This window comes from Sinocyclocheilus grahami, unplaced genomic scaffold, assembly GCF_001515645.1.
Source record: "Sinocyclocheilus grahami isolate Dianchi unplaced genomic scaffold, SAMN03320097.WGS_v1.1 scaffold1366.1, whole genome shotgun sequence".
In the NCBI taxonomy this organism is placed as follows: domain Eukaryota; kingdom Metazoa; phylum Chordata; class Actinopteri; order Cypriniformes; family Cyprinidae; genus Sinocyclocheilus; species Sinocyclocheilus grahami.
Window position 1 is genome coordinate 367224 of NW_015506545.1, and position 23515 is coordinate 390738.

The 23515-nt window shown below is 35.2% G+C and overlaps 1 protein-coding gene across 1 annotated transcript in view; it reads right to left on the reverse strand.

Annotated features, from left to right (window-relative positions):
* The window catches only part of LOC107569627 (microtubule cross-linking factor 1-like), a 54005-nt gene extending 34617 nt beyond the window's left edge, over positions 1–19388 (reverse strand). The window contains exons 1-3 of the mRNA XM_016255744.1: positions 18307–19388; positions 15169–15393; positions 14886–15044 (exon numbers count right to left, since the gene is read on the reverse strand). Of these exons, the coding sequence (XP_016111230.1) occupies positions 14886–15044; positions 15169–15393; positions 18307–19014 (1092 nt within the window). The 5' untranslated portion in view covers positions 19015–19388. The remainder of the gene's footprint in view (positions 1–14885; positions 15045–15168; positions 15394–18306) is intronic.
* Positions 19389–23515: the final 4127 nt, after the last annotated feature.

Here is a 23515-nt window from a genome sequence, read left to right on the forward strand (position 1 = left end):
GAGAAACACTCAAAGGCAATGCAATGTAAATCACTTACTATGCATCAATATGCGTATCCAAACCACAGTTTGCATGCTGTCTATAATAAAGATGATCAGGGTGCATGCATGCTGAAGGATGCATAGATAATATGCTGTTTCTAGTGAATGCTAAGAAGAGCTTGATGCTCATGCTAACGTGCAGACACAAAGTATTTTCTATGTTTTGTGACTGCATGTTAGCATTAGCATCTAGCTCTACTGTTCTGGCTTGACTGAACTCAACCAGGGTATTTAATCAGTAACTAATAAAATCCAGCTTCTGTGTAACACAAATGGGATTTGTTTGGAGTTGCATACTAATGTAGAATGCCTACTAGAAGTATGCAAGTTTTAAAATGTGCAGCTCACAACCAGAGCTTATTGTGCAAGACACTTTATCCCACAATTCAATGCACTTGATGCAACATTCAATTTTCTAGTGTGACAAATGAACTGGAAGTGACATGAGCTACAACCTTATTTGTAGCTTTGTGCAGTCCAATTACATTATGTCATTGTATTAAAAATAACAATTGCATTAAAAATGCGGTATAATCATTTAAGATGATAGTGTTTTTTATATATATATATACATTTATATAATATACTTTTCATAATATATATATAACATTCATGATATACATTAGATACATACATATTTTATTTAAATGTAACATTTTCGATATCATACAAATATAGCATTTTTAAATATATACAGAATTAATTTATATATATTTACACGCGCACACACACGCACGCACACACACACACACACACCCACATAAATATGAAAAAACTCCATATTCACATCAAAATTTTTACATATATTTGTTATTTTAATGTAAAAGTTAAATATTATGAAAAATCTATAATTTTAAATATTTACAAAATAAAACAATATTTTACATATAAAAACATTTACAGTATACAACATGGTTTCATATACTACAGTATGCAGTATCTAGTACACACTCCACAGTTTGCCAGTATTCCATTCCAAACACAGCCCATGAATTCTCAGTAACTGGTCTGAATCCATTAGCATTATGTATATGATGATAAGACGTGTCCGCTGTTGTCAGGAGACCCGGAGAATCCTCTAAGCCGCTTATCTCCGTCTGGGATTCTGTCGGGAAAAGTCAAGAGACCCTGTGTGTATTACCATGCCCACATGGGCTGCGCACACACTCCCAGAGGGCGTTCTAGACACACACGCAAGCCTTCTCCATCACTACAGCGAGTGTTAAACACAATGGAAGCTCTTTTAAGCTCTCTCATTTGGCTAAAGAGATGCGGTGGTCTCCGGAGAGTTGGGAATGTGTGTGTGTGTGTGTGTGAGGAGGGATTTGTATTTGTCCAGCTGGTTAATGAGAGGCTGTCTTTGCACTCAAAGACAATTCCTCTCGTCTCGCTGGGTTAGTGGGTTCCCTATTGTGAGCGGTTAATAGGGGGGCGGAGCCTGCAGTCAGAGGCGCCTGACACTGGGCAGCTGGTGAGAGATTACCTCTGTGCTCCCTCAGCTAATGTCTTCACAAACACCCGCTTCCCAGACTCTGGTTAGAGCGTTGAATGGAGGACAGAAGCTTACAACTTACAGCTTAATTTAATGCATTTATTTAATAAACTATGCATACTTGTGCTTTCAAGATTTTGTAAATTTTCTGAAGCAAATGCAAATATGCATGGCTTTATATGATATATGCATTACATGTTATTATTATATCATTTCAGTTTTATATATTATAAAATAGATAAATTGTGCATTATGTATATATATATATATATATATATATATATATATATATATATATATATACACACTCTAAAAAATGCTGGTTGTAGCAAAAAAATTTGTAACAAAAAGCTATAGGGTTGTTTTGACTCAGCGGTTGGGTTGTTTTGATTCAAAACAACCCAACCGCTGAGTCAAAACAAATCAATAGCTGGGTTTGTCCCTTTTTAACCCAGCGCTGGGTTAGGGTTAGGGTTATCATTTTAAATATTTACAAAATAAAAAAAACTATATTTTTTACAAACAAAACAGTATATAGTGAATATTCAACCCATATATATATATATATATATGCATTAATTATTTTATATTTTTATTATTGTACATTTTGTATGCTTTAATGCTAATGTGTAATATATATATATATATATATATATATATACTGTATATTTACAAGTATTGTATGCATAAATATAGAAGTATTATAAACTGTTTAAGTATTATATATAAAAATATATAAATCTACAAATTTATAGATATAAATCTACATTTTAAAAGTGCAAATACACGTTTTTTTTTAAATCTAGAATTAAAATCTAGAATTATATATATAATGATGAAACAATGTATATATATATACAGTGATAAAAACAATAACAAATATCTACAAAAATGGATATTGTGTGTGTATTATGTATGTGTATATATATTATGCAATGTTTTATTTGAAAATATATGTATTAAGAAATTATAGTTAATTATATAAATTCTACAAAATTATATACAATTATTTAAAACATATTTAAATAATTATGAAAATATGTATATATTAAAATGTAATTATGTACATTTATATACAATATATATAATATTTACATATATTTAAAATGTTCTTCTGATGCATATTATAGTTAATTAGCCTAACTTCAAAGCTAAAATATAACAATAAAGCACATTAGATTTGACCTGATATGAGGTCACAGATATATCAGCTGATTTACAGCGGTTTTGAATGTGGCTCATTCTGTCAGATCTGTTAACGAATCCGTTTGCTCTCAGCTGATCACAGGCACCTGCTCCCTGCCACAAAAAGAAGATGAAGGGAAAACAACAACAGCTCTTTTTTTCCCTTGAGATGTCCAGTTAAGCTTTGCATTGTCATTCCGTGGGCTGCCATCTGGACTAATAGACTAGCAGGCGAAATGAACAGGATGGAGTCCACCTGGACCACTGAGGTCTAGTCAACCTGAACCGCTCCTGCCTCTTGACAAGGTTATTAAACAGACTGTGAGCTGTGTTAACCTGTCCTATCGCGTATATCTTATATTCTCCTAATGCTAAGTATTAAGCTGTTGTTTGTATTGACATACGTGATATCTCTAATAAATAATGCAGCTTGTTGAGACGTTACAGACCAGATTACAGATGATGCACATCATAGAGCATCACTGTGGATATAAAACCGCCGTTAAAATGTCAAATAATGGTGTGTTTGTCGCTCTCATTCTCACAGTGATGCTCTGTTTCTCAGAGTCAGACTCAGTGCCAGATACTATGAAGTAGTTTTGTCCACTCAGGGGAGGAAGGGCAGGGTCTGTAATAATGTTTACAGCATTACGGCTCCTCTAACGCTGCGTTTCCCACTGAGTTTCATCTCTCTGTTTTCAAACCGCTCCTCTCACAGATGTAGCTGAAAGAGTAAATGCAATAAAAAAGGATGCAAGAAAGGTTGTTTCAAATGGCTTGCTTTCACAGAACACTGTATCCCATAATGCAATCTGCTTGACCTTCAATTGCCGCAGTGACAAATGAACCGAAAGTGAACATCAAATGTGATTTTTAACATGTCCGCATTGAAATGAATCATTTAAAACTGAATAATAAAGGAACAGTTTATTGAGGTTTTAGGCAAAATATTTAAAATATTTTTTCAGATATGATCTATCAGGCTTTTATGACTCATATAGCCTGATATAGTGAGAATATGGGGGAGGGGGGGGGGGGCAGCTCAGTTTTATCAGAGGCCCAAACTGAGCAAAGAAATTAGAAATTCATACATCAAATATGATTTTACAGGGTTTAAAAAAATGCATATGAGCAAAAACAAGCGAGTTATATTGTTGCAAAGGGATATGCTAAAGCAATATAAATGCATAATGAAAACATGTATTTATTTTAAAAACTTAAGAATTAAGGCTTTTCAAAAATGGCATTCCCTCCAACCAAAAAACAATGCCACCAGCTGAATTAATCATGCATAATACTGGTTTTATGACAACATGGTTGCATACTAGTTGGAGCATATATTCTGCAAAAAGTGTACTGTTTCCAAGCTATTTACAAAAACAGTAGGCAGTATACAGTGTAGTATGCAGTACACTAGTATTGCATTGCAAACACAGCCAGAGAAAGAGATGAAAGCGATGAAGAGCGTTGAGAGTCAGTCACACACACACACATCGTATCTCTCACCAAAGAAATGTTACACACACTCTCAATATAACAGTCCCGGAAAACGAGTGCACACGTTGCTTTATTTTTAGAAAGTGCTAATGCTAGGCGCTAACATCTGAACAGAACCTGCAATGTTTCTTTGCATTGGAGACAGAATTTAATTAACGGCCCACAGCAATGCTTTGATAAGCGGCACGCTGCTTTGAAGATTAAGAGTATTTTTGTTTTTTACCCTCTTCACACTGAGAGCCAAAGCCATTTTGCCAAACTGGGACACTCGTTCATTAACGCTGAAAGAAATTATTTTGTGCTTTCACAAATATGACAATTTGACTTTGAAAGTAACTCGACCTTCATACACGCTTTCTTTAGAAATCTTTAACAAAGTACCATATTAACATGGTTTTTGTACATGTATTAGGGATTTATGCTGCTTACAAGAATATACGAATGCAAACATTTCTAGCTAAGCAAAACATACCTAACAAATACAAAAACAAAAACAAAAAAACCCCAATAAAATAAATAAATGAATAGAGAGAGTTTATTTTTATATTAAAGGTGTCATATGATGCGATTTCAAGTTTTCCTTTCTCTTTGGAGTGTTACAAGCTGTTGTGTACTGCATCATTACTGTGTCTGTTCCCCTTTCGGGCTTGAACTGATGGTAAAACTAATGACATTATTTACTGTCTTTACATTTATTTTGAAAGATGAAGCTCACGATTATGGTAAGGGGCATTACATTTCCCTTTAATATCATATGGTACATTTTTGTAAAGGTGTTTAAAAATAATTTTAAAATATAATAAAATAATTTAAAAAACAAGTGATTTTAAAGAATACAATGGGATTACCATTATGGTAGCTGCTAAATAAATAAATAAATAAATAAATAATATTAAATGTATAAAATGAAAAATATATATTTATCTATAAGATTTTTAAGTGAAAATAATACAATAATAATAATACAAATAAAATAAAAATATTTAATAACATTAAAAATTAATAACAAAAGTAAAAATTAAAATAGCTGTCTTCTCATTGCAAAAGGTAAAATGAACTAAAATCCTGTTCTTAGAAGTGTCATTTCAATACTATAAATATTGTAACTATACTGAACAAAATTATAAACTTTTGTTTTTGCCCCCATTTTTCATGAGCTGAACTCAAAGATCTAAGACTTTTTCTATGTACACAAAAGGCCTATTTCTCTCAAATATTGTTCACAAATCTGTCTAAATCTGTGTTAGTGAGCACTTCTCCTTTGCCGAGATAATCCATCCACCTCACAGGTGTGGCATATCAAGATGCTGATTAGACAGCATGATTATTGCACAGGTGTGCCTTAGGCTGGCCACAATAAAAGGCCACTCTAAAATGTGCAGTTTTACTGTATCGGGGGGTCCGAAAACCAGTCAGTATCTGGTGTGAACACCATTTGCCTCACGCAGTGCAACACATCTCCTTCGCATAGAGTTGATCAGGTTGTTGATTGTGGCCTGTGGAATGTTGGTCCACTCCTCTTCAATGGCTGTGCGAAGTTGCTGGATATTGGCAGGAACTGGAACACGCTGTCGTATACGCCAATCCAGAGCATCCCAAACATGCTCAATGGGTGACATGTCCGGTGAGTATGTTGGCCATGCAAGAACTGGGATGTTTTCAGCTTCCAGGAATTGTGTACAGATCCTTGCAACATGGGGCCATGCATTATCATGCTGTAACATGAGGTGATGTTCGTGGATGAATGGCACAACAATGGTCCTCAGCATGTTATGGACAACGAACACAGGTACATTTTATTGATGGCATTTTGAATGTATGTGTATGTGAAACTGCACATTTTAGAGTGGCCTTTTATTGTGGCCAGCCTAAGGCCCACCTGTGCAATAATCATGCTGTCTAATCAGCATCTTGATATGCTACACCTGTGAGGTGGATGGATTATCTCGGCAAAGGAGAAGTGCTCACTAACACAGATTTAGACAGATTTGTGAACAATATTTGAGAGAAATAGGCCTTTTGTGTACATAGAAAAAGTCTTAGATCTTTGAGTTCAGCTCATGAAAAATGGGGGCAAAAACAAAAGTGTTGCGTTTATAATTTTGTTCAGTGTATTTAGCACCACTGTATATATCAAAATTCCATAGTTTTATCATCTGATGTCATACTGTACTGTGGTAGGGCCTTGTTTTGTAAGGAAAGACTCTGTTACACCAAAGAAACTGCCTGATTCAGATGTTGAAGAGAAAACTAAACAGAAATATTGGACTGGTGATATTGAGCACACTATTATTTGTGTGGATTGGATTGAACATGCACACAGTGTCTAATCTATTTAGCTTGAATCTTGTTTTGTTTTTTTACCTCTAAGCAAAGCAGCGAAGATTATAAGAGCTGTGCAGAGCGCTTATCTCCTTCAAATATATAAACACAGATATAAAGACAGCAAAATAAATATGCTGCTTCAAATATTACACATTTGAAAACACACACACACACACTTGCTTCTTAATGGCTCTTGATGGTCCTCGGCAAGATGATGTGTAACGCATCTCTCACAACCCAGCTGAAAAGATGAATTTGAATTTACACATTCAATTTTGTTCAAAATTAAATAAAGAACTACATTTCAGGCTGTTCTCCACACAAATCTAATGCATTCCTGTATCTCAAACAGTAAAAGCATGTCACTGCAACACAAAGGTCATGGGTTTGATTCCCAGGGAATGCATGAACTCATAAAATGTATACTTTGAATGCAACATTGTTTTGAATAATTGCATAATTCTCAATGTAATGTAGTCATTACATTCATGAATACACCAAAATATGAAAGAGCTGATGATCTACTATTATAGTTTTTATTAGTTCATTTTTATGTTTTCCATTTTAATTTGATTTAGTTTTCATTTTTAATTTTTTTTTTAATACATCTATATAGTTCTTAATAATTTTTTATTTCAGTTTTATTTATTTTAGTACTTCAAGTAGAACTAAAATTAAATAAGAAATGATACCTTGTCAACTAGCTGAAATATATATATATATTTTTTACATTTCATTTCATGTAACAATTTTCTTTCTCTATGGTTTTAGCATTAAAGCAGCACTACACTCTAAAAAATGCTGGGTTAAATATAACCCAGCGCTGGGTTAAAAAGGGACAAATCCAGCTATTGGGTTGTTTTGACCCAGCGGTTGGGTTGTTTTGAACCCAACTGCTGGGTCAAAACAACCCAACCGCTGGGTCAAAACAACCCAACTGCTGGGTTTGTCCCTTTTAAACCCAGCATTTTTTAGAGTGTATGTAACTTTTGGCGCTCTAGCAGTTAATAAACAGAACTGCACACATCCCGCGGAAGAACTTTCCAACCGGAGCTACTTCTCTAAGTTTATGTCTCTGGTGATTCACGCAGGTATGTGTTACTCCGCAGCGGTGACGACCCGACCAGGCTACAATAGTCCAAATATAAGTACTTATTATAAGTGTACCGTAGTGATTTGGAATAAGACAGAAACGTGGTTTGGATGAATTCATGATGTACTCGCTCATTATATACATTTAGCAAATTTTGAACACAGAAAAAGTTACTTAGTGCTACTTTAATATTAATTTTAGTTATTAATAATAACTCAGTCTCAGTCTTCTGGTGTCATGTTTTGTGTGTGACTGCAGTATATTTGACAGGACTGTAGGATCAGACACTCGTTCCTGCTCTCTCCTGTCTACAGAGAGGATTCACTATCTAGGTCAATGAGATCCACTGCCTGCACCAGCCAGAGAAATACAGCATCTGAAGAAAATATATTTCTATATCTAAGATTTTTCAGCCTTTGGACAATATTTGACAACAAATATAAAAACAACGAATACTGAAAATTATTTATATTATTGCTATTTACTACACATTAAAAGGGTCTTAAAGCATTACTATAGATTATGGACTCATATTTTGTACAGAAGTGACAGTTTAAAGTTAAAATGCCTTAATGATGGATTTATTTCTTACAAACATGCAGCTTTTGGCTTCACATGATGTTAACTGATGGTGTGGATTACTGTGATGTTTTTATCAGCTGTTTGGACTCTCATTCTGACGGCACCCATTCACTGCAGAGCATCCATTGCTGAGCAAGTGATGCAATGCTACATTTCTACAAATCTGATCTGATAAAGAAACAAACAACAAACATGTCAACAAATTTTCATTTTTGGGTGAACTATTCCTTTAATATATGAAAAGAGCCCACACAGAGACTTCTGTGAACATTTCTTTGCAGTGCAACAATTGACTGTGTGTAATTTATGTTAAAGAACAAATACTCAAAGAACTATATTCTAAAATGTTCTCAGATGAATCTAGGTTCAGAAATGCTAATTCTCCCAGTTTTTGGGCAACAACCTGATCAGCTCGATTGTATGCCTTTATACCACATAATAACATCTGAGATTTAACAGAATCCTCAGAAACCAGGATGAAATACAGGTAAACATTGTTAGAGCATCATTTCATTTGCATGCTTATCTATCTGAACAACAGTCTAAACCACGTTCTGGATGTGTGTCGGCAGTATGGTGCATTACAAATGACAGGCGGTCATTAGTGACCCGCAGCACACGAAACGACTGAACTGTTTACAAAAACCTCCATAAGCTGATGCCATATCACAGCCTGACAGACATAAACCCATCTGAGAGCCTCTCTCTCCCTCTCGGAGTATCTCTCTCTCTCTCTCTCTCTCTCACTTCCTCTCCTCCCCCGTGAGGCAGGAATCTGCCAGGAGGTTTCATAACAGGCAGCTCAGTTGGATTAATTCTGGTCCGGGTGCCAATCTCACTGCAGGAATCAGAGCTGACAGCAAACAGCCTGGACACCAGCGATAGCACACACAAAACATTTCCATACAAAGACAGCAAAAAGCTTGCTAAATTAACTTACATTTAAATATTTTATTGCAATGAAAAAAATAATTTCATGGGATTTTTTTTGTTTATATTATATTACATTAATTAAAAAGAAGCGTATTTCTATGACCATTAAGATTTGTTTTTACACATTTCCCCCAAAAATTCTCAATACCCAAATGCAAAATAATAATAATACAAAAATATTACATTAATTTTAAAAATGATACAAATAGAATTTTAATCGTTTTTTATATTTTGTAAAAAAAAAAGTTATATTATAATTAATTTTCTATGTAATCATATTATAAATTTTATATATATAGACACACACATGCACATATATATATATATATATATATATATATATATATATATATAATACTGCTTTTAATTTATAATGAAATTTATAGTGAACTTCTGAAAAAAAAATAGTGTAATACAATATTTTTTTATAAATCTTTGAAAAATTATGGAAATTATTCTCAGAAAAAAACTGTGAAACATCCAAACACCTTATATGAATCAATATCTGGGTGGAAAAAAATGTGTTTGATTGTTATGAAGATAATGCCACAATTAATGTAAACACCCAATTTTCTTAAATACAAGCATCATTTCCTTAATGCAGAATATAATTTTCTTATTTCAGCTATAAGCATCTTATTATCAACTATGTTGCAATTCCTAAATATGATCAATAGCTTTACTCACTTGCCAAAATCGCATTTGACTCACATTTAATGTTTTCAAAATGCTTAATTTTGACCCTGAATATGAATATTGAAGGTTCCGTAAAACAAAGCACCAATGACACTAATAAGAACAAGAGAAGCAGACAAACTCAAGACAAAATGTCACTCAAGAAACTGCAAACATAGCAGTTCAAGCCACTATTGATATATACAGTATTTTAAACAAGACCACAAGAATGCACCAAAACAAGGCAGCATTATATTATAAAGCACAGACTTTGAGAATCTTGAAATCTAGAGTTGCACCGTCCTGAACTCAGATGACATTGAACGCTGTATTTTTAGTTCAGAATGGCTCCTTCACAGCCAGATCAGTATTTAGAGCAGAACTTTGAGCAGAAACAGCATCCCGTCTGCCCAGCTTAACCACATTCCAATCCGTTTAGCGTGTGAACGAGTCATCCAAACCTCTGCCATGCGTGCAGGTAGAAAATAAAGGTGCTTTGAAAAGATCTCACTGATCAAGAGTCATTTTATACTGTATTTACTGTTCTTGAGTTGCTATATGATTCTTTTTTATATTAAAAAAATGTCCTACTGTCAAATAATTGCTTGTTCAAATTAATGTTTTCCTTTCCTTTCATTCATTTGTTATATTTTTTATGTTTTATTTTTTTAAATATTTTTAATTATAATTTTGAATTTAAATGTATTTAAATATATATATATATATATATATATATATATATGCATGTATATCATGTATGTTTTGGTATTTTGCTTTACCTTTTAATAAATAAATAAATAAATAAATAATAGGGTTTTAAGATATACATCATCCAACATTTTGAAATGTAACGACATATACAATGAGAAACAATTTAAACAAACATGCTTTCTAAAGAATAATGTGCACCAATAAATCGTTCACATTAAGACAAGGAATGTGTATTAGGGTCAGTTTTGATTTCATGTTGACTTTAATATTTCAACAATTTTAATATCTAAAGCCGTTAACGTCGAGTCAAGGTTGGCATTCCCTTTAAACTTAAGGCATGATATCAGATGGAAAAGCACGTAAAGTTAATTGAACATGGCAGTGTGCAAGAAACTGCATGATTCTCCATTTCATCCACATCTGTTGTGTGTGGGGCGAAGGGAGGCATGGGAAAATGAAGGGTATGGTGTGATGAACGCTGAAAAAAAGTGGAGCTAGACATTTTCTGGGGCAAACCTCCAGAGAGACGCGCTATAGCTCACAATGCGCTAACACTCATTTCAACGGTTTCTCTCCTTCACACACGCCCTTGTGTGTGTTTACCTTTCCAAAATACATGATAAATATTCATACAAAAATAAAACAAAAATTAATTTAGACCATAAAGGCTGACTGATCTGTTTTTAAAGGAACAGTTCACCCAAAAATGAACACCGCCACTCTAAGGCCCAATCCCAATTCTATTTGAAACCCCTTCCCCTTCCCCTCCGCCTACCCCTTCCCCTTGTCCCTTGAAACACAGTGTCAAGGGGTAGGGGTGAAAATATACCCCTAAGAATTGGGACACCACTACTATGCCGTCACACGTCATCATACGTCGTCTAGCTCCTACAATACACACACCTACTGGTGTGCTGGTGTGCATTAGAGCCTTTAATTAATTATTAATTAATATTTGAGAAAAGGGTTTAGCGATTTCTAATTATTGGGGGGACTAGCCCCCCTTAATGTCTACGGTGGTTATCGCCCTGATCAGACATGAATATATGTTGTGGCACTATCGTGCAGTCTATAATGATATGACGTTAGTTAGCAAATATTAGCGATTTTTTTTGCAAACATTTCTTTGAGAAACATGACCGTAAATATGAACTCACGATTGAATGTAACATCAAACAAATGATTACTTTTCGTTAAAATCTTTATTAATGCCAAAAATGCTTACATTTATGTGCTTACTTTTAGTTCGCTCGGGCAGCCATGTTGCCGCTGAAGCCGGTTTACGCTGAGATAATTCATACCCCTTCATTCGGAGTGTGGTCCCGAAAAATCTTCGTTTGAAGGGCTGTCTGGCCCTTCCCCTTGCCCCTACCCCTCCAACCAAAAGAGAATCGAGACACCCTTACCCCTTCACGTGAACACGCGAAACGGAGGGGTAGGGGAAAGGGGAAGGGCTAAGGGGTAGAATTGGGATTGGGCCTTAGTCTGCTCAAAAAAGCAGCGTGCATTTTCTGTTCCACATAAAGGAAAGAAAGCCATACAAGCTTTCAAACGACACGAGGGAGAATAAACAATGACAGAATTAAAATTTTCAGATGAACTGTTCCTTTAAGAAGATTTGTTGTTCCCCCCAGGGGATGTTTTACAATGCAGCAGATCTCAGAGAATCAGAGGGGATTCTGGAATACCAGTGCAATGATTCACTGTTGTGATCCTCTGCTGTTTGAACTGCAATAACAAGAGTACAGCGTACACACATACATATTTGTAAAGCAGCTCTAAAATTGGACTAAATATGAAAAAGACTATGCAAAATAGGCCATATAGACAAATAGGCAAAAATAAATGCTAATTTTGCACAAATAAATGCACCAATTCTGCATTTGTTTGATCAAAAATACAGTAAAATTAAGAAATATTATTACAATTTAAAATAGATTTTCTCTGTGTTTCTCTATATTTTAAAACGTAATTTATTCCAGTGATGCAAAGCTGAATTGTCAGCATCGTTACTCCAGTCTTCAGTGTCACACGATCCTTCAGAAATCATTCTAATACGCTGACATGTGCATCACATCCACATTTACTCTCCACAGTAAATCTCTTACTCTCTTAGTCTTTCCAGATTAGTTTCAGATTAACCTGACCAACTCCAGAGTAACTCCTTAGCATCCAATTAGAATCAGAAAGAGCTTTATTGCCAAGTATGTTTGCACATACAAGGAATTTGTTATAGTGTCACAAGCTTCCAGTACACGGAGACAACAACAACACACAGATAAAAAAAGTGAGATGTGAATAAAATGCACATGCATAAATATAAACCACAAAAAAAATAAAATAATAAATTGTATGTACAGGTGTGCTACAGAGGGAATAGGAATAGAATAAAATAAGATAAGTTGTAGGGATGTACTAGGGTTTAGGGTGATAAATAAGTATAAGGTTATTGCACATACTGTACTTTAATTGCACAATAGGAGAACATTAACTCAAGCATTACAGAAGCAGATTAGCCGCTACGGCCTCTCATGCATTAATGCACAGGACAGCAGGCTTCAAAGTTAATGTATTCATCCATACTTCAAAGCAATTCACAGTACGCTAACAGTGGGTGGAAGTCCAACCCTCGGGCCGCCTGAGTTTAACTGCCTTATTCAACAAAGGTGATACAGCAAGATTTACATCACAGCATTTCTACAGTCTGTGAATCATTTCCAGGTTTGCTTAAACTGCCTTCAAGTAATATTCAGGGTTATTTACAACTTACATCTAATAATGCAGTCGGTTGCCACAGAAAATGATTTATCATTTGATGAAAACAAGCAGTACATGTCTGCAATACAAATAACCAATCGAGTGCAGTAACACTTTACAATAAGGTTCCATTTGTTAATATTCACTACATTAGTTCATGTGAACTAAAAATTAAATCACTTCTAAAGTGTTTATTAATCTTAATGTTAATTCCAACATTTACAAATACATTATTAAAATCAAAAGTTATTTAATGGTATTTAAAGGACCAAACATGAACTAACTAATGTTAAAAAACATATGAATAAATACTGTAACAAAAGTGGGGTTGATTCAGGATAACGGGGAGATATTATCCAATCATCTCAATTGCAAAAAGTGTCCCAATTTACCTGTATTCACCTTATTGCTCATTGCTTAATGCATTAACAAACATTAATGGGATCTTATTATAAAGATGACCAAAATATCTATCACACTAATTCAAACGTGCAAACACATCACATTTTAGGAAAGATTTATGCATGATATTCGAAAAAAATCTTAAGGCTGCATTAACAAAAACACAAGCTTCACATTTTTTGATTTAAAAACAAATCTGAGTTGCATTTCATTGCAAGTGCATTATTGTAAATGCATTTCCTGCTTGTTTTTACAAACTAAAGAAATTATTGTATGTAGTAATCAGCTAAAAAGCTGTCCACACAAGCTTAGCTTTAAAGGAGACATATTATGCCCCTTTTTACAATACGTAATATAAATTTCTGGTGTCCCCAGACTGTGTCTGTAAGTTTCAGCTCAAAATACCCCACAGATCATTTATTATATCATTTTGAAAATGCCTATTTTGAGTGGATGCAGAAACATGCTGTTTTTCGTGCCTTTCTCTTTAAATGCAAATGAGCTGCTGCTCCCCGCCCCCTTTTCCAGAATAGAGCTGCATCTTTACAATTCATACCTGCTAAAAACATCTGTTTTGGTTCTGATTATCATGTGTATCGCGCTGAAATCATGCGTTTTAAACCATATTAGTTTAAACTTTTGATATACGGTTTTCTAAATGTGCACACGCACAGAAAGCGGCTGTCACAGCATGCGAGTACTAAACCAACTTCTCATTCACACACAAGTTTACGTTAAAAACACACGAGTTACAAAAACAGTCGGTTATGTCTGTGAAGGTAAACTGATGGGAAATAAATCGTAATATTATAATGAGATCCCTTTGCCACGTCACCAAGGGAGCAAAATCAGACGCGCTCGTTCTTTCAGACACTAGCCGAAAAATTTCACGTTTCCTTGGTTGGTAGATGCACCGGGGACCTGATATAGCACTTAAAACCTGGAAATTCAGATTTTCATGATATGTCACCTTTAAGTAAACAACCCAGAATATTTTTTAAATGTTAAGACTACAACCACATCTCTCTGTACTTAACAATGAACATTACACATGAATAAAAAGATGCACACTACTTTACGGAAATGCTTTTAAATATCTCTTCTTATAAAAGTCTTCCCTCTGTGATCCAGTTCAATAAAAGTGTGCACTATGCACAGGTATCGAATATGTAATACTGAAGTGTGTTGTACCTCTTTGGCTCGCTCGAGCTCGTTCTGCAGGGCCTGTTTGGAGATCTCCACCTCGATGAGCTTTTGCCTGAGCTGCTCGTTTTCATCCTCCGCCCGTGTGCGCTTGTCTTCCACCGTCTCCAGTTCATTGTGCAGACGCACAGATACATCTTTGGCCACCTGTGGACAGAAGGATGTGTTTTATTACCTTGTTTTCATTAGTTAGAGAATTTAACCAATGTTACCTTATGATCTTAATATCAAAACACATATTTAACCCCACACATTGTCTATAAAAAAGCACCTTGAGGTCCTGCTCCAGACCGCGCAGAAGCTCTCCATCAACGTGTCCGGTCTGAGCTACACGCAGGCTCTTCTGTTCAGCCTTGCGCAGGCGGTACTGAAGGATCCGGCAGTTCTTGTTAGAGCGGTCCAGTTCCCTGCGCAGTTCCTGGAGCTGGTACACCTCCTCCTCCAGGTAACTGTCCCTGATCTCCTCCATCTCTGCTCGCAACTCGTCCACTTCATCCTAAAGCAACCGAATCAGGATTAGAATCAGAAAGAGAATCCTGACAGAAACCGAAAGAGAACGAGAATCGGAATTGGAACCAGAACTAAAATCAGAATTAGAATGAAGAATCAGGGTTAGAAACAGAAACAGAATCAGAATTGAAAACAGAACTAGAATAGGATTAGAATGAGAATCAGGACAAAATTCAGAATAATACTCATTCAGGAGTCTGATTAAATTGGATCTGATTATGTCATTTCATAATTCGTGATTTACTTTCTGCAGGATTAAAATCATATTAAAAATCAGAATGAAAGTCAGAATGAATAGCACAATCAGAATAAGAGTCAGAATCCAAATGAACATCAGAATGAAGAATGAAAAGACGCCATATTTAGAATTAAAATCAAAATTAAAAACAGAATGAGAATCAGAACTGGAACCCGAACTAGAATGAAAATCAGAATTTGGATTAGAATGAGTATCAAGATTAAAATCAGAATAAAATTCAGAATCATACTCATTCAGGGGTCCAGTTAAAATGGATCGGATTATGAAATAAACATACTTTTAGTAGGTTTAAAATCATAAGAATTAGAATGAACAACGTAATCAGAATGAGAGTCAGAATCAAATTAAGAATGGAAACCATGAGAATCGTAATTAGAATGAGAATTAATATTAGAAACAGAATGAGAATAAGAATTAGGATTAGAATCAGAATAAAAATCTTGATTAGAAACAGAAGGAGAATCCGAATCAGAATTGGACTAGAACTAGAATGAAGATCAGAATCAGAATGAAAACAACAGAATGAGAATAATAATTTAGAACTACAATGAAAATCATCATTTGGATAAGAATCAGGATTAGAATCACGTTAAAACTCTGAATCACATTAAATACATTTGTGCTCAGAAACCTGTACATTTACTTCAAATCAAAATGAAATTTTGTAACATTTACTTGTAAAATCTAAAATCAGAATTAAAAACTAAAAGCCAGAATGAGAATGACAATTCTAGAAAAGTCTAGGATAAGAATCAGGATTGGAACTAGAATGAGAATCAGAATTACAGTAGGACTGAAATTAGAAATAGAATACAAATACTCATTCAGGATTCTAATTAAATGAATCTAATTTTGCGATGTACATGAACTGAAATCATGGTCTTAAAATTGACAAAACAACCTCCCTAAAGAAAAAGACACTTCAAAAAATGACAAAAACAAAGAAGACTGCAGGTAAAGAAACTGTAGTCATCAGTGAAACCCCGTCCTGAACTGTAATGAACGACTGTCATTTGTGACGCCTCATTTCTCAGTAAATACTGCACAATGCCTCAGTGCATTCAGTGCAAACAAGGTCGAGGAAGAACGACAGAAAGGCAACGAAAGACAGACAAACAAAGACAGCGAGAGCGAGACACAGACAGTGACAAACAGCCCAAACACAATGACCTTCACTGTATGATGTTGGGGACAAAGTCATGTGACAGCAGCCGTAAGGATGTTCCTGTCAAACATGAGTTATGGTGGACTACATGATTAATGTCATACTATAGCACTATAACATGGATCTATTGCTGTTTATTTGTTTAAATACGGATGCATACATGCTGCAGTATTACTTACAGAGAGATAGAGAGACAGAAATAAGAGCGATAAGCACACAGACATCTGCCAAACACATGGTCCGGCCCCGGCTCCTGCGAGGGACGCGGCCGTTACACACACACAGCTACTAAAGCGGATTAGCACCACGTCTTCAGAGATAAACTTATGAAAATCCTGTTTGCGACAGTAGCCGAGCCCCGCACATCTGACAAATAAGATAAATCATTTATGGAATTATGCTAATTAGGTCTGCCTTCATCTACCCATCACACTGAGGGCGAAGACTGTGATGTGTTTCCTGCGGGAGTTTGAGGGTCTTTCTGATGCATGTTGGTTTCATCTGTTCTCTGTGGACTGATGTGACCTAAAATCAGTTAAAGTGCAGATTTATGGATCTAGATCTTGCTGTCCTCAAAGTACCATGAGATTTTTTTAAGTATCTTGGAGTACCTTAATGGCACAGTCAGTTAATACCATCACAGTTCTACTAGTAAAAGATGTTGTATCATATTTATAAGGCCCTTCGAGGGCCAAAAAAATGTGCCATGTCACTTTTATGTATTTATTTACTCTGGCAAACATGTCTGTCAGAGGACTAAGCAGATGCTTTAATGAACAAATGCTGCAGTACTGTGGACGGTGTACGTGAATAGGATGAATTTAATACATGGGCGAGAACATAAAGAGGGTCACCATGTGCAAAAACAAATAACAGTCTTTAACTCTCAAACGGATTTATAGCAGCAGCTTAACCCTTAATTCTCCAGACAAACACCAGACATTAATTACAAATACAAATAACAAAAATAAAAAAAATCTACATTTTATATTACATTATTTATATTTTATATTATATTCAGAATAAAAAATTGAATTTTATAAATAAATATAAAAATTTTATATAGAGGAAAATCCTTTAAATATCAGATTACATACATGCATATCATTTTTTAATAAAACAATTAAAATATAAATATTGATATAAATGTATAATTGACCGATTTTGTATATTATCTTTGTATTTTATTATATTTTATGTACACAAACACACACACACAATAAACAACTAATAAAAAAAAATACAAATTAAAAAAAAATAAAATAATAAAAAAATCATTCGTAGTATAGTATAAATCAAAGCTCCCCACTGCACCATGGTACTACCACAGTACTTTTTTAAAAGTTTAAAGCATCACCTTAATTGCAGCTTCATCCTGATAATACTGAACATTCAAGAACAATTTTCCACCGTAGCCTACTCCAAGCTACTCTTAGGAATTCCGTGGTAGTGTACATTTCTGTGCGTCGGCTCACCTTGAGGTAGTCATTTTCCGATCGAAGGTCTTCGATTTCCCTCAGCAGCTCCTCCTGGGCCGTTTCCTTGCCCTCCGCTTTGAATTGTGCGTCCTTCTCGGCTTTGCATTTGTCCGCGTGCGCACCGGGCACAGGTGCAGCTCCCACCCCTGAGATCCGAACCCGAACCCCGGCCGCCTGCTCGCTCGAACCGGATCCGCTGCCCGACTCCGCGTCGCTACTGGCGGCCTGAACGAGTCTCTGCTCGTCGGACAGCGGCTCGGAGGGACAGTCGGACAAATCCGAGCTGCTGTCCGTCTGACAGACGCCGCGTCCGGTGGGGACGCGTACCGGGGCCAGCCGTGCCTTGTTTTTGGTATCCACCGCTTTGCAGGCCGGTTTCGGTTCGGATGCTGCATGCCGAGTGACCTTAACGGCCTTTTTTGTCGCTGAGGGCTTGATGTTGCTTTTTGCAGGTGCTGATGCGGGTTTGTCCTTCGCGCTCGGGACGGTGCGTCTCGGAACGCGGCTGTGAGGCGTCACCGGCGCGGCGGACGCGTGCTGCTTGTTGAATTTGGGGGATTTCGGCACGATCGGTTTGGCCGTTCGCGAGTGGACATCCTTCAGGACGGGTCTGGCAGGAGACGGCACGCGGTTTAACCTCTTCTTCTCCACCTGAGGATGAGGATGGCTCTGCGGTTTGGTGTCGGAGCCAGTGGAGCTCTCCATTACACAACCTGACAGACGGATCTCATCACTTTAGATTCACTCGCCCTCAGCCATCGCCGCGTCGCTTCCGAACGGAATACGGTGGATGATGCGGTGTCCAGTGAGAATCTCCGTGCTTCTGTGCGTTGAATCAATCCGTCCGTCCATCCCTCCCTCCCCCCGGCATTACGGTACTCCCATCTCTCCCTGCTGTCCTCTCCGCCTCCTGGCCGCGTCTCCCCCCGCGACTGACGGGAAAAATCTGCAGCCGCTGCGGTCTGACGCTCCCCGTCCGGGTCTCGGGTCTCGTGGAGCGCATGCGCTTGTTTTTCACACACAAATACCGAACACACCCCTCCTCGCGCTCGGGTACAGGTCAGGCACGCGTGCGTGCGTGCGTGCGTACGCGTGGAGACGCAACGAGAGGCGCGCGCACACACGCGTAACTACAACAGAGACACAGGGAGAGAAACAGCGTGTTACCTTTGGATATGTGTAAGGAAAATAAAATAATGAAAACTAACAAGTCTTTAACAACATTACAGAACAGCACAATTTTTCTAATGGTGCTGACAGATCAAACCTTGACAAATAAACCAGAGATATTGTTAACCATTAAAACAAATTACTGTTACCTGAAACTTTAAATGAAGTCAAATAAAATATTAAAAAACGTGTTTCAGCTAGAATAACAACTGCAAAAGAATAACAACTATAAAGACATTTATGTAAACAAAAACTTCTAAAACGACAAAAAAAGGTCAGGCACGCGTGCGTGCGTGCGTGCGTACGCGTGGAGACGCAACGAGAGGCGCGCGCACACACGCGTAACTACAACGGAGACACAGGGAGAGAAACAGCGTGTTACCTTTGGATATGTGTAAGGAAAATAAAATAATGAAAACTAACAAGTCTTTAACAACATTACAGAACAGCACAATTTTTCTAATGGTGCTGACAGATCAAACCTTGACAAATAAACCAGAGATATTGTTAACCATTAAAACAAATTATTGTTACCTGAAACTTTAAATGAAGTCAAATAAAATATAAAAAAACGTGTTTCAGCTAGAATAACAACTGCAAAAGAATAACAACTATAAAGACATTTATGTAAACAAAAACTTCTAAAACGACAAAAAATATATATATATTAAAACTTTAACTGAAGTTATACCGAAAAAGGAAAATTATTACATTAAACATGACCTCAGGATGAACAATACTTCTACAGCATTTATTAATCTTAGTTACTGTTAATTTCAGCATTTATTAAAATCACTAGTGTTTAACATTATTAATGCTCTGTGAACACGAACAATGAACGACTGTATTTTTATTCACCAACATTAGCAAAGATTAATAAATAATGTAATAAATGTATCGTTCATGTTAGTTAACACATTAGCTAATGTTAACAAATGATACCTTATTGTAAAGTCTTACCAAAGTAACAATGCAACCAACTAAAATCAGTTCAAATGAAAGCACTAAATACTAGCTGGAAATGAATACAAACTAATACTAAACTAAAACCAAATCTGAAATAAAATAAATTGACCTAAATAGGCTAGTAATATTATAAAAAAAAAATACAACTCAAATAATAACTGAAAATAGTAAAATGAACGCTAATTTAAAATATTGTTAAAAACTATATATCAACAACACTAAATTAACACTGGCTAGATTTACAATTCGTTTGTTTATCCAACAGCGCCACCATACTGTGAAAAAGAGGCAGTACAAGTCGAAATCAAAACATTACATTTTGCAATATAATAATAGATAGAATAGAATTGTGTAAGTTAATGCATACATAAAGAGGATGAAAAGCATCAGAGTGGTTACACACATATGTGTAATAAATATATATCTTTATTTGCATTTATAACTTACAAGTTATAAATACCACAAAACTGCTTAAACATGCCAAACTGTTTCAAATAAGTAATATCAACGTATAATTCTATTTTTTATTGTAATGTAGTAAATACTGTGTTTGGCTGAGATACTAAACCAAGACTAAGGCTATTCTGTACAAAATGAAGATTCATAAAAGGCAACATGTAATTCTACTAGAACAAAGAAACTCTACCGAGTTTAAAGAGCGTGTTGGGTTTAACTTTTTCAAGACAGCTCACTGGACAGTCTTTCTGAAGAACATGTAATAAAATAAAATATAAATAAAAACAATAAAACTAAAAAAGGCCAAAGGTTTGAGAAAATGCCTTCACGCACACAACAAATGTAAATGTAATTGGGGCGTTTTGCTGTAAATAAATTAGAGAAATAATAATAAAAAAAGAAAAACAAAACTAAAAATGTTTATAGCTTAGTAAAATCTGATTCCAGCTTCAGAAGAAATTCAACTACCAACCAAAATAAATTAAACATTTGCCAATCAGAAAAAGAAAGTACAAAGCACTTGGTGAAAAGGATCGGGGGATCGTTAAGAGTATCTTATAAGGTTACAATATGGCACAATATGGCCCGCAAACATCAACTTTTTGAGGTTAGTACCCTTTCCCTAACACTGTTAACACATCAACGGCAGGTTTGGTCGGTTATAAGCTTTCAAAGGACACACAGTTCAAATCTGAAAATAAAACAGAGTTAAACTGAGTTATTAGAATAATATTTTTAAAAAAAAGCTGTTTTCACCTCAGCAACAGTCAAACATTAGTTCCTCAAAAAACAAGACACAAGATTGGTTATTTAATACTACACTGGTTTCGGACGAGAATATTAATGCATTACAAAAAACATAAACACACCGCCACTACACACGTAAACCATCTTTCTATTAGTTGACATACGCTGACTCTCATTAAACCTTTCCAAAATATTTAACCCCAAGATATATATATATGAAAACATGACCTCAGGATGAACAATACTTCTACAGCATTTATTAATCTTAGTTACTGTTAATTTCAGCATTTATTAAAATCACTAGTGTTTAACATTATTAATGCTCTGTGAACACGAACAATGAACGACTGTATTTTTATTCACCAACATTAGCAAAGATTAATAAATAATGTAATAAATGTATCGTTCATGTTAGTTAACACATTAGCTAATGTTAACAAATGATACCTTATTGTAAAGTCTTACCAAAGTAACAATGCAACCAACTAAAATCAGTTCAAATGAAAGCACTAAATACTAGCTGGAAATGAATACAAACTAATACTAAACTAAAACCAAATCTGAAATAAAATAAATTGACCTAAATAGGCTAGTAATATTATAAAAAAAAAATACAACTCAAATAATAACTGAAAATAGTAAAATGAACGCTAATTTAAAATATTGTTAAAAACTATATATCAACAACACTAAATTAACACTGGCTAGATTTACAATTCGTTTGTTTATCCAACAGCGCCACCATACTGTGAAAAAGAGGCAGTACAAGTCGAAATCAAAACATTACATTTTGCAATATAATAATAGATAGAATAGAATTGTGTAAGTTAATGCATACATAAAGAGGATGAAAAGCATCAGAGTGGTTACACACATATGTGTAATAAATATATATCTTTATTTGCATTTATAACTTACAAGTTATAAATACCACAAAACTGCTTAAACATGCCAAACTGTTTCAAATAAGTAATATCAACGTATAATTCTATTTTTTATTGTAATGTAGTAAATACTGTGTTTGGCTGAGATACTAAACCAAGACTAAGGCTATTCTGTACAAAATGAAGATTCATAAAAGGCAACATGTAATTCTACTAGAACAAAGAAACTCTACCGAGTTTAAAGAGCGTGTTGGGTTTAACTTTTTCAAGACAGCTCACTGGACAGTCTTTCTGAAGAACATGTAATAAAATAAAATATAAATAAAAACAATAAAACTAAAAAAGGCCAAAGGTTTGAGAAAATGCCTTCACGCACACAACAAATGTAAATGTAATTGGGGCGTTTTGCTGTAAATAAATTAGAGAAATAATAATAAAAAAGAAAAACAAAACTAAAAATGTTTATAGCTTAGTAAAATCTGATTCCAGCTTCAGAAGAAATTCAACTACCAACCAAAATAAATTAAACATTTGCCAATCAGAAAAAGAAAGTACAAAGCACTTGGTGAAAAGGATCGGGGGATCGTTAAGAGTATCTTATAAGGTTACAATATGGCACAATATGGCCCGCAAACATCAACTTTTTGAGGTTAGTACCCTTTCCCTAACACTGTTAACACATCAACGGCAGGTTTAGGTCGGTTATAAGCTTTCAAAGGACACACAGTTCAAATCTGAAAATAAAACAGAGTTAAACTGAGTTATTAGAATAATAATTTTTAAAAAAAGCTGTTTTCACCTCAGCAACAGTCAAACATTAGTTCCTCAAAAATATGGCACAATATGGCCCGCAAACATCAACTTTTTGAGGTTAGTACCCTTTCCCTAACACTGTTAACACATCAACGGCAGGTTTGGTCGGTTATAAGCTTTCAAAGGACACACAGTTCAAATCTGAAAATAAAACAGAGTTAAACTGAGTT